General features: G+C 43.2%; 1 protein-coding gene across 1 annotated transcript in view; it reads left to right on the forward strand.

Moving 5' to 3' along the window:
• The window catches only part of JMY (junction mediating and regulatory protein, p53 cofactor), a 104311-nt gene that overhangs the window by 55446 nt on the left and 35889 nt on the right, over positions 1 to 12976 (forward strand). Inside the window, exon 4 of the mRNA XM_077463293.1 lies at positions 12725 to 12890. Within this exon, the coding sequence (XP_077319419.1) occupies positions 12725 to 12890 (166 nt within the window). The remainder of the gene's footprint in view (positions 1 to 12724; positions 12891 to 12976) is intronic.

Genomic DNA, 12976 nt, shown 5'->3' on the forward strand with positions numbered 1-12976 from the left:
AAACGCCCTGAAAATCTAATTTAACCACTTCAGCTTCAGGGCTTTTTTGACAACTTTTTATTTGCATGTAAAAATCTTTTTCTTTTTTTTTTGCTAGATGTATAGTTAGAACCCCCAAACGTTCTATATCTTTTTAAAGCAAAAGCCCTAGAGAATAAATCGGTGGGTGTTGCAATTTTTTTATGTCACACGGTATTTGCGCAGATGTTTTTCAAACTCAACTTTTTTTTTGGGGGGGAAAAAACTCTTTTGTGAATTTTAATGCAAAAAAAACACAATACGTAACTACATTTTTTGTAAAAGATGTTACGGCAGTAAATGGATATCAAACATGTCATGCACGCCCAGAGGGCCTGGAAACCGGGAGGTTGCCAGATAGTATGTACCAAGAACACATTGTATTGCTACTCAAGCCAGGGAAGGACCCCCTTTGTTGTTCATCCTATAGACCCATATCGTTATTGAATTATAACCTTAACATACTTACCAAGGTGCTAGCCAATAGGATTATGCAGGTGTTACCGTCCCTGATCAATATAGACCAGACCGGCTTCATACCGGGCAAATCCACAGACCTAAAGCTTAGATGAGTCTTCACCCATCTCCAGTTCCCAGCTGAAGAGGACGCCTCTCTGGTCTTGGTAGCCCTCAACATAAAGAAGGCCATCGACACAGCCCGATGGTCATATATGATGCAGGTTCTTGAAGGTTTCTGTTTTGGCCCAAACTTCCGGAAATGGATTAGTTTACTCTACAAAATCCCCTATGGCCTATATTAAATTGAAAGGCAAACTTTCGCCCTCCTTTCCAATTGGGAGGGGAACGAGGCCCGGGTGTCCTTTCTCCCCTGCACTGTTCGCCCTGGTGATGGTGCCTTTGGCGCAAGCCCTGCGGAAGTCAGATGAGGTGTCTGGGATCCGGGTCAGCTCAATAGTCGAGAAACTAGCACTTGCAACACCCTAGCCCTTCTCTTTCTGCGGCGCTCAAGATCCTATATCGCTTTGCAACTCTTTCCAGCCTCCACGCCAACTGAAACAAATCCCTCATTCTTCCTATAGATCCAGGGGCAAAGCAGCTGAGTAATTCTAACTTACCTCTGCAATGGGCAAGTACCATTCGATACTTGGGGATCAATATCTCTGCCAACACTAAGGACTTCAGTAAACTTAATTTGTCTCTGGTACTGCAATGATGTAACTCTAAGGCCGCGTACACACGGGCGGATTGTCTGGCCAACTAAGTTCGTCAGACAATCTGACAGACAGTCCGTCCTACTTTTGAATGAACGGACTTGACCACACACGATGAACAGACAGTCCGCTGAAAGCTTGCGCGATGACGTGTACAGCACGTACGACGGGACTAGAAATACGACGTCCAATACACTGCAATGCAACCTTCGGCCGTGTAAATCCTTTCTGAGCATGCGCCATACTTAGTCCGTCCAACTTGCCTACTCACGAGCGGACTGTCCGCTGAAACCAAGTTTGGACGGACTGTATTACGGAAATTCCGAAAGACTTAGTCCGCCAGACTGTCCGCTGAAAAAGTCAGCTGAAGCCCACACACGAGCGGATTGTCCGCTGAAACACGTTTCAGCGGACTAAGTTGGACAGACAGTCCGCCCGTGTGTACGTGGCCTAAGTTAAAGGCCTGGTCAAATCTCCCCCTAACTCTTATAGGGAAAATTGATTTAATTAAAATTAAACTGCTCCCAGTTCTATTGTATATTTTAAGGCATTCCCCGGTCTGGATACCTAAAACCCTCTTTCATCAACTAGATTCCCTAGTAGCTTTATTCTTGTGGCAATCACATCCAGTCAGATTTAGTAGGAAATTTCTGCGCAGGCCCTGGACACAGGGGGGACTTGCCTGCCCGACTTTCACACATACTATTTGGCGGCTATGCTTACTCACGCCCACAGTTGGCTGGTCTCGAACAATGCCAGTTCATCAGTAGTCCTATTGGCGATGTATTTGGGATTTTATGAGGCCCTTCGGAATGCCCTTTATAGGAGGATGGGTGGGTTCTCCGACACCTTTAACACAGGCTTTGAAAGCGGTCATTAAGGCTTGGCATACAGTATTAATAAAACCCAACCTGGTAAAAGCCATATGGTCCCCTAGTACACCACTCTGGTGTAATCCCAGATTAAAGGAATTTCATTAATTATAAGACCCCGGTCTATGGGCTGGCAGGGGCATCAAATACTTGAAGGATATCTGCGATTTGTTCTGGGTTCACTTTTGACAGACTGAAAAACAAATTTCAACTTCCGAATTCTTGCTTCTTTAGGTTCCTGCAGCTCGGTCACGCCTTTGACTCACAGTTTAAGTCGGTCCAGCTCCAGATGGAGCATGACGACCTCGAAACCCTACTGAACGATGCTGAACTCTTAAAGCCGCTGTCTCAAATATACTGGGCACTGCTGCTGTCCAATCAGGTTGGATTGGATGGGTTGTTTGCTCTGTGGCGAATGGAGGTGCAGGAACTGGACCGTGAAGACTAGGAGGACATGTGGGATTACCCGTTTCAATCATTGGTTGCAACTAGGGACAAGTTAATCCAATTCAAAATCCTGCATATAATTGCATATAACAGGGCTCAACAAAACCCGGGCGCCAGGTAGCATTTGCGGCTAGAATTAGCGACCTGGCGCAGCACGGCTGGGGGTATCCTTTCTCCGTGGACTCCCCCCGGCGTGATCGCGTCGGGCCGTTCCGCCGGCAGCCGGTAATTGAGGCCGCGGCCTTGAGGCCTTCTGCGGTCCTATGATTCCTTCTGGAATCTGGCGCCCTCTTGTGGTGGCCGTTGGTATGACAACCAGCAATGCTAATGGAGCTTCCTCTGTCTGTTTTTTTTTTATTGCCTGCCTATCTCCTTCCCTTTATTTAGAACCCCCTAAACATTATATATATTTTTTTATTCTAACACCCTAGAGAATAAAATGGTGGTTGTTGCAATACTGTCTGTCACACCGTATTTGCGCAGGGGACTTACAAGCGCACTTTTTTTGGGAAAAATAATTTATTTAATAAAAAAATAAAACCGTAAAGTTAGCCCAATTTTTTTTTATATTGTTAAAGATAATTTTACGCTGAGTAAATTGATACCCAACATGTCACGCTTCAAAATTGCACCCGCTCATGGAATGGCGACAAACTTTTACCCTTTAAAATCTCCATAGGTGACGTTTAAAAAAATTCTACAGGTTGCATGTTTTGAGTTACAGAGGACGTCTAGGGCTAGAATTATTGCTCTCGCTCTACCGTTCACGGCGATACCTCCTATGTGTGATTTGAACACCGCTTTCATAAGCGGGTGGGACAGGGCACACTTTAAAAAAAAATTTTTGTAAAGAGGACAGTATGTCGGCAGAAACCGCTACAGGATACAGGCGCTTGGTGCACCAGCCAGACCCAGGTAAGAGAGGTACAGAGATGCCCCTAATCTTACTCACTGGGTGTTTGCTTTGTTGTGTTGTCCTTCCATGGAAGCCTGTGCTGTCTGCTAGAGGTTGAATGTTCTTTTAGCAGTACAGCAGAATGGGGTAGCTCTGTGTTACAGGAATGGGGTGTTTCCTGGGTACATCTCTGCTCTCTCTCTTTGCCTTCATTAAAGGCTCTGTGGCACCTGGTTGGACCGTGGGGTTGGAACCACTGCCAAATCGGAGAGAGGTCCACCTGGGGGGAAAAGCCCCTCCTGTAAGAATCCGCTGAGGGACTCCTGGCTTAAACCACTGGGGTATTGCAGGGCTAGCGAGGGAATCCACACAGCAATGCATGCCCAGCAATGCATAGAACACTTTTCAGTAAGGAGGAGCATTCGGAAACCGTGGAGTCTTTACGCTCTCGGTTGAAGAGGACGACAGGTCGGCAACAGAGCTTCCTCTCTAACCCTCTGCTATCCACCTCCAAAAAGGTGAGCGTGAATCAGACGAAGAAAAAGAGAGTATGCCTCCTTCAATGCTGGACTCGGAGGAGGTGAGGACCTCCCATTACAAATCGTCCTAGGAAGAAATGAATGATCTCCTAACTGTAATTTATATCGCCATTGATATTCAAGCAGTGGCTAACAGATTAGCATTTCTGCCTACCAGCACTTACTTTCTGGGTTCACATCCCAAACATATCACTTCATGTACAGACGTTCTGTTCTTCCTATGTGGTTAAACATAGGTATGCTCAAGATGCCATGGACAAGAGGGCAGACTCCTTACTAAAGAAAGCTTGGGACTAGTCCCTGTCCAATGTAAAACCAGTGATGGCTTCTACAGTGGTCTCTAGGAACCTTAAATGCTGGGTTAAGCAGTTAAACCTACTAGCGTATTTTCCTACATTGTTAAAAGCAGTAAAATGCATAGCGAATGTCTCAGCAGAATCCACCAGGATGTCAGCGAGATCGTCAGCTCTTATAAAACTCAGCCCAGAGGGTTTTATGGCTCAAGACCTGGTCAGGAGACTCAGCGTTAAAGGTTAAACTGTGTGGAATTCTCTTTACAGGAGACTACCTGTTTGGTCCAGTCCTGGAAACCGTCCTAGTCAGGACAGCGGAAAAGAAGGCCTTTCCTAAGAAAAAAAGCTTTCCGCCAAAAGAGTTTGTCCTTTTCACAGTCTCAAAAGGAAAAAGACCAAAGCCAGGAGAGACTGGGGTACCCCCAGAGGGGAAGAGATAGAGGGGGGCATACTCCTCAGGCCTCCAGAATAAAGAGCAAAAAAGCAATTATGGCCACCTTGCAGTGGGGGGGGGGGGAGTGGTGAAGTCTTTTAAGCCTTCTGACTACAGTGGGAGGAAGCAATCCAAAATTTTCCTGGACTTCCCCGAACAGCTTTTATATAACCAGTCTCCCAAAGGATCAAGAGAGCCCCAGCCATGATGTCCCTTTTAAGAGAACTGATTCAACAGGGGTCCCGAGGGAGGCGGAAGGCTATTCCCACATCTTTCTAGGCAAAAAACCTTCAGGAAAGTTTTGGCTGATGCTGTATTTGAAGATCCTAAACAGATCCATCATTTACAAAAGTTTTCGGGTGGACAAGATCTTTTCTCTAAGGAATCTACTCATTCCAATTGTTTCATGGCGTCAATCGACCTGTGAGACGCGAATCTACACATCCCAATTGCAAACTTGTCTCAAGAATTTTGGCATCTGGCAGTTAATCTGGGAAACAAAATAGGGCAGATCGGGGCTCTATCTCTGTCTTTTCTCCTCCTCGCCCAGAGTTTTACCAAAGAATGATGGAAGCCTTAGAACCCCTGAGAGGGGTCACCATAGTACCCTATTTGGATGATCTGCTACTATTTGCAGAGTCCAAAAATTCAGTTAGCAGACAATCTGCAGATGACTCGGCACCTAAACCATTTGGGATGGCACAGCAAGTAAGATTACTGGGTCTAGAGAGGGACTCGACCCAGATTTTTCCTCCTGCAAGAAAAAAATAGGAAAAGTGGGCAAATGTGCCCTGCTAGTAACTGCAAAGTTGCGAGTTCAAATCCCACGTGTGCTATAGAATAGACTCCAGAAGTGGTCGTACCAGGTGTCAATGGAAAAGATCAAGGCTGCTACAAGAACAACTGGCAGCACAGTGGCTAGAGGTTAACATTTCCACCTAAAAGCACTGAGGTTCTGGGTTTGCAGCCCAAACATGGCACTTCATGTTGAGAAGTTCTGTTCTTTCTATGTTGTTAAACTTAACTCCTGACTCAGGGACTTCCCTAAATTATAAAAGGAAGATCCTTCAATGGGAGATAAAGGATGATTCAACTTTTCAAGTCTTTTGTTCTTGCGTCAATCCTTAGAAAATAAGCATGTTCAGGTTCTGTCAGACATGCCAGCAGTTTTATACCTGACAAAACAGGGCAAGGCGACTGATGGAGCTGGCACATCAGACCCTATCCTGGGCATAATCATAATCTAGCTTTGCTGTCAGCAGTGCACTTGTAGAGCACACAATGTTCTAGCGGACCTTCTAAGCAGAAAGAGGATAAAGGAGTCTGAACAGTCATTGAATCAGGAGATCTTTTGGACGATCTCCGAGAAGTGGGGTCTGCCTCAAGTAGTTTTATTTGCGAACCAGAGAAACGCTACAGAGTGGATCGGGCTATGGAGTTAGATGCATTGGCTCACAAGTGGGTTTTCCCCACCTCTAACTGATCCCGCAGATGCTTGCGAAGTTCATAGTGGAATCCACAGATCTGATTGTAATCACACCCTTTTGCCAAAAAGACCTTGGTTTTCATCCCTGCTGAACTCATCAGCGAAGCCCCCTGGAGATTACCAGCAGAAGGAACTTACCGTGTCAAGGTTCTATCAGACCCAACATATCTCAACCTGATGGCCTGTTTTCTGTGGAGGACTTACTAAGATGCAGAGGCCTGTCGCAAAAGCTTTTCAGCAACCTTTTATCAAGCAGGAAAAAGGTAACCAGGGCAATTTATTCCAAAGTTTGGAAGTATTATAAACTCCTGGTGTTCCAGAAAAAAACTTTAATTTCAATAGTTTAATTTCTGTTCAGGATTTCTCCATGAGGGAATGGGGAAGGGATTAGCAGCGAGCACCCTCGAGGCCCAGACGGCAGCTCTGTCAATGTTTCTAGAGAAAACCATCATCTAGAGCCATTTGAGTCTTTTTTTTTTTTTTTTTTCAGCTATAGCTAGGGGTACAACTATGCCGATTAAATTATTCCCGAAGTGGGATTTGTCTTAAGTTAAATCTTGCATAGGCCCCTTTTTTTTTTGGCCCTTTGATATCTCCGTAGAGTTGAGAACGTTGAAAACGATCCTCCAGGTAGCGGTAACTTTAGCCCACAGGATTAGCGAGATGCATGCCCTTATCTAATCCTGAGCTTTTCCTGAGTTGTTCTCCAGACAGAATAATATTAGGGACAGATCTGGTTTTTCTGCCAAAAAGTCTACAGTGTTCCACTGTACGCAAAAAATTTTACTGCCCACATTCTGTCTAGCTCCCATTCTAGACGTCAGAAGATGGCTTTTAAAATACCTTGAAGTAAAGAAACAGCTCAAAATCGACTGCCCTGTTCATCCTGGCAACGGGAGCATGCAAAGGGGAGAGAGCTTCCAGAAGTACTTTGAGACGGAGGCTAAAAGCAGGCTATCAAAGAAGCTTACCTGGCATTTATACGGCACTACGGGTTAGATCTGTCTGATTTGGATCAATCCTTTGGCAGGAGGTCTTATAAGCTGTGGTCCCACCCTGAAGTACTCGGTTATCTCCAAGCTGCTGTCCTGAGGCTCATAGAAATACTGTTACCGGTAAGTAACTAAGGTTTTTTTTTCATGGAAAACTTATTTTTTTAAATATATACAGTATATGAGTGGAGCTTAAAGAGGAAGTAAACCCTGATGAGTTTACTTCCTCTTTTATTCCCTGCAAAGACAAAGCATAATGGACTATTATGCAGCGCATAGTAGTCCATTATGTGTCACTTACCTGACACAGGAGCCAGCGAAGTCACCGCTGTCCCCTGTAGTTCCAAACGTCCATCTTCTTGGTGGGTCTCGCTGCTCCGGCGCTGTGATTCGCGATGACGTCACTCCCGCGCATGCGCACGGCAGCCGAGACGCGCGGCATTGTCGTCATCGACGATGCCCCGCTCAGTGTGCCTGCGCGCCGCTGTCTAGGGTGCATGCGCCGTAAATAGCGGTGCCCGTCTTCGGGCAAATATCTCCTAAACCGTATAGGTTTGGGAGATATTTCTTGGACCTACAGGTAAGCCTTAATCCAGGCTTACCTGTAGGTCAAAGTGGTTTGTAAGGGTTTACAACCACTTTAACAATTATAGTTGACAACGAGCTGGCAACTCTATCGGGTGTACATTGTGGAGAGGGAAGTTGACATTCTTAAAGTGCATTTTTACTTAAATGTCTTTAGATATTTTTGAAAATGCTGCTTCCAGAGCTCGTACTACAAAGAGCTGTGCTAGCAGAGCCGAGTAACTCCTGCACTCCTCTGTAATGGATCTTCACACAGATTTGTGTTGCAGAGAACCAAGTCTGTCACTGAGTAGAAAAGGCTGGCCATTGATGGATTTGTTTTTCTTCAGTCAGAAATTCAAAGAATGGCTTCCCCCCTTCACACAAATGAGGTAGATTGCGGAATCCTCCCTGCTGTGACTTCACTGTCAGAATACGCTAATTGTCATTGCAGCCAATTGAATGAAAAATTTCCATTTTGTTCATTAAAAGTTGAACAGGGACAGCCATTGATGAATCGAAATTTGGCTTGTATCCTGCCGGACTGGATGAATTTCAATTAATCTATGGCCAGCTGTATGCTATAAAAATGGAATTTGTTACTACGGTGTCGGGTATCTAACGAGTTATCTATTTCTGTCACTCCAATTGCACTTAAACTATATTTTCTTTAGGAGGGTTGGTCTCTGCTACTTTGAGCTCTCGACAACCCAGTGATAATTGAATGGGTTAGTTTCCCTACTAAGTGCTTTTGTTCTCTTCCTCTGATGGCTGCAATGCCTTCATTGCTGGGCTGCAGACTTGGCCTGCCCATAGTATTTGGCCCGGTTTGATAATGTATGTAGGTTTTTTTTTTGTTTTTTTCTTTTTATCTGTCCTCTTAAATCGTTGGTTCGTTCTCTTTAAAAAGCCTGGTGCGTTTAACCTACCAGATCTCTCCTTGGTTGCAAAATAATCTTTTCCACTATGGACACGTGTTGAATCCAGTGACTAGGGCACTACTATCCTTTGACGAACTCAGCACGACCTCCCCCATACTGCTTTCTTTGGGTACCTTCAAATACGCCATTACTCTCTTTTACCTCGAGTCTTCAGGTCTCCATACCCTCCCCATTTGAAGGATTAGTCTTATCTGGCCCCTCACAGAAAGGATTGACCTCGAACACATAACATTTCTACTGACAGTTTCATTAGGGAAACATAGTAAATGGGAGAAACGTCTTGGGGAGGAACGGTCTCCTGAACAATGGAGAAATATATGGTCCTGTGTTGCTAAGAGATTATATATATATATATATATATATATATATATATATAAAGGGGTGGGTCCTGCGCAAATCGTGCCACTCAAATAAAATACACAAATTCAAAATAATATAAATATGTGCATACATACAATGCCGTGAAAAAAAATATAGTCCAAAAAACAGCACGCATAAAAATATATAAAAAATATATAAAAAAATGGAAAAAAGGTTTAATGATAGAACAATAATAAAATGTCCGCTACTCAAGGCTCCCAGAACTCTCACCTTTAAACGAAGTGAATAAGCAAATCAAACAAACTCCAGGATTCTCTTATTTCATTCATAAATAATAAATAATAGCCATCAGGAAATCCAAAGGAGGGATGCAATGATACAATTCCGCCACTAGAGGGCCAGTCCCAGCTTCCAGAACAGGTGAAATGGATCTTCACTTCTATTTCACAGTGTATGGCTCAAAATAAGAGAGAGGAGGGGGAGAGAGAGAAACAGGAGACTTCCATAGTGTAGTAGTTTAAAAAACGGCAGGTAGATTTATTAAAAAGCAGTAAAGACTCTCACATTTTAATTGCAAAAACAAGCACAATCAGGAAGAGGGTATAATGACAACTTCCTCCCGCCTTACTCTACTTCCGGTTCGTCCTCTGGCCAATCCCTACGCGTTACGTCATGTGACTTCTTCATGGGCATCCCCATGAAGAAGTCACATGACGTAACGCGTAGGGATTGGCCAGAGGACGAACCGGAAGTAGAGTAAGGCGGGAGGAAGTTGTCATTATACCCTCTTCCTGATTGTGCTTGTTTTTGCAATTAAAATGTGAGAGTCTTTACTGCTTTTTAATAAATCTACCTGCCGTTTTTTAAACTACTACACTATGGAAGTCTCCTGTTTCTCTCTCTCCCCCTCCTCTCTCTTATTTTGAGCCATACACTGTGAAATAGAAGTGAAGATCCATTTCACCTGTTCTGGAAGCTGGGACTGGCCCTCTAGTGGTGGAATTGTATCATTGCATCCCTCCTTTGGATTTCCTGATGGCTATTATTTATTATTTATGAATGAAATAAGAGAATCCTGGAGTTTGTTTGATTTGCTTATTCACTTCGTTTAAAGGTGAGAGTTCTGGGAGCCTTGAGTAGCGGACATTTTATTATTGTTCTATCATTAAACCTTTTTTCCATTTTTTTATATATTTTTTATATATTTTTATGCGTGCTGTTTTTTGGACTATATTTTTTTTCACGGCATTGTATGTATGCACATATTTATATTATTTTGAATTTGTGTATTTTATTTGAGTGGCACGATTTGCGCAGGACCCACCCCTTTATATTCATTATTTGATAGTTTGTGCTCACTATTTTGTCCTGCTGCATTTTTTAGTTAGCATTTGCACTTTATATCACTCAGGCTCTTTTTCACAGCATCTGTGTTTCATTATATCTGATTTTGGATTTTGTTCCACTTTAGTCACTTATTACCACTTAGCGGCGCGAAGGCTGACCACTTTTATATATATATATATATATATATATATATATATATATATATATACACACATACACACTTTATAAAGAGAATACTTATAAGGTCCTTTTTTGTTGGTAAATGACACCATCTCGCCTATGTGCCATATACCTATCTGCTTCGGACCGCTTCTGGATATATCTTCAAGACCGGGCAACGTTACTCCATATTGTAATTGCCCATCTTTTCAGCCTTATTGGCGCTCAGTACAGGGGCTTCTCCATCGGCTGTTTGAAGTAGATATTCCCTTCTCCCCTAAGCTGTTTCTACTGGGTCTTCTCCCTTCTAAACTTCCCGGGCTAGCAAAAAAAGTGGCCACACATATATTTACAGCGGCTAGGTGCCTTGTGGCCCTTCACTGGAATAAAGGAATATCCCCCAACACTTTCAGACCTTTGCTGTCTAAAAAGTAGACGGACTTTAGATTTTAAACATGTTTCAAATCTTTCCAAAGGACTCAAGTCCGGTCGAAAAATGTGTTAGTCTATGCTAGTCCGACAGACGAAAACCGACGCTAGGGCAGCTTTTGGCTACTGGCTATGAACTTCCTTATTCTAGTCCGGTCATACGTCATCACATTCGAACCCGTTGGACTTTGGTGTGATTGTTTTTTGCCAAGTCCGTTCATTCAGAAAGTCAGTTGGAACTCCGCCAAAAGTCAGTCGGGAAGACCGTTGGACCTAGACCGTTGAAAAGTCCAGTCGTGTGTACGCGGCATAAGTGTTGACTGAGACCCGCTTATAGCTACTACTTCTGTATTATGTTCTCACCTTTGCAGAGCCATACCTCAGCCTCCTTTGTTAATCGGCTATGCTTCATGTATATTTGCTGGATGCATCCATGCTATTCACAGAAGTTTATTTTTTTTTTAAATTTTCCTTTCTTTTTTTATTTTCTCTCTGTATTAGTGTCTTGCATTTTTTTTATTGAAATGATCAAAACCTAATAAAAAATTGTCAATTATTAAAAAAGCCTGGCGTTCCTGACAGTTCTTAAGGGTCTCTGTTTCAAACTGACCACAGTAAGCACCATGGTCAGTTTACGTCCCTGAGATCACTGTTGGGAGTTAAAGGACGCTGTACCCATGCATGGTGTGCCTGTATCTCCCATGGTCAGTTTTGTGGCCACAACCCCTTCAAGCTACTTGTTTAGTAAGGGGACAAGTCTATTCACACAAAGTAGGGAATGTAGTCTTACATCATACAGTGGAGAAATAAATCCCCCTTCAGTGTGTGCTGCATTGCAGGATCCGCTTCAATTTTGACAGCAAGGCTGCAGCTGGGAGCTGCTGTCAAAACTGAAGCTGGTTCTGGAATGCAGCACACTCACACACTGCATGTGGTATTAGCCAGTACAGGCTTGCTGTGTCAGTAATCCCACCCAAAAATTCTGGATGAATCCTCTGCACGCTGCAACACCCTTACTAGAAAAAAATTGGGGATTTTTAGTTCATACATTGCAATGTTTAAGCTGGCCAACTGCATCAAAGTAAATTCCTCTCTGGCCATCCTATTCTTCTCTGTGAAATGCAAATGCAACATTGGATACAGTGTCAATATGGGGCACATCGACACAAGTTATAGGAGAGCTACAAGTCCTAGGTCTGGTCACTGACCTGCAATACATTAGAAGAAAGATATGTGCTCAAATCCCAATAGCTTTTCCATGTGTATATAATCCAGCAGGTGCTAAAGGGGGTGTCACCACGGTCACAATAAAAATTCTGGATGAATTAATCCCACCCACTGTCACTAATCCCGCCCACCTGCCAGCCTGTTGTGTGTGATGTAAGATGGGGAACTTCTCCACTGTGTCTGTAATTAACCCTGCCCCTTCAAGACACAAGCCTTCTGCCGTAGTTAGGAGGGACTGATGGGGCTATTACATGCCAGTCTCATAAAAAAGATTGAATACATTTATTTTATTACATTTATTTATTTTACAAAAATAAAGGCGAATGGAGATATGCATTCTATAGGCTGTATTACAATGGCCTTTTGGAGCAGTGTGTGCACAAATACTTTAAATGCTGTTATTGGAGCATTGGCATATTTTCTATGCCAGTGACCTGTTTCTTTTAGACTTTCTTATTCCAGTCTGTTGTATGTTTATTTTAATTCGGTTTCCAGTGAATTACATAAGACAAACAATACTATAACAATGTTACCCTTATTAGGCTAGGTTCTGTTTAATGCTATTCTTGCTTTTTTTTTGGCATTTTAGATGCAGAGTTTACATGGCGGAGAAGAAGCGATAGCTGTATTAGACGAGTTAGAAGCAGATTATTATACTCATCAGCTTCAGCTATATGAAGTCCAGTTTGAGATTCTCAAATGTGAGGAGCTACTACTTACAGCTCAGCTAGAGAGCATCAAACGTCAGATGTCCGGTAAATTTCCTTTACATTACATGCTTTATCTGTTCACTGAAATCTTTTGAAACCCTGTATATTTATGAATGAAAATGTAAATTGAG

This window comes from Lithobates pipiens, unplaced genomic scaffold (genome assembly GCF_037356315.1).
Source record: "Lithobates pipiens isolate NorthernLeopardFrog02 unplaced genomic scaffold, aLitPip1_a1.2 Scaffold_3, whole genome shotgun sequence".
Classification (NCBI taxonomy): domain Eukaryota; kingdom Metazoa; phylum Chordata; class Amphibia; order Anura; family Ranidae; genus Lithobates; species Lithobates pipiens.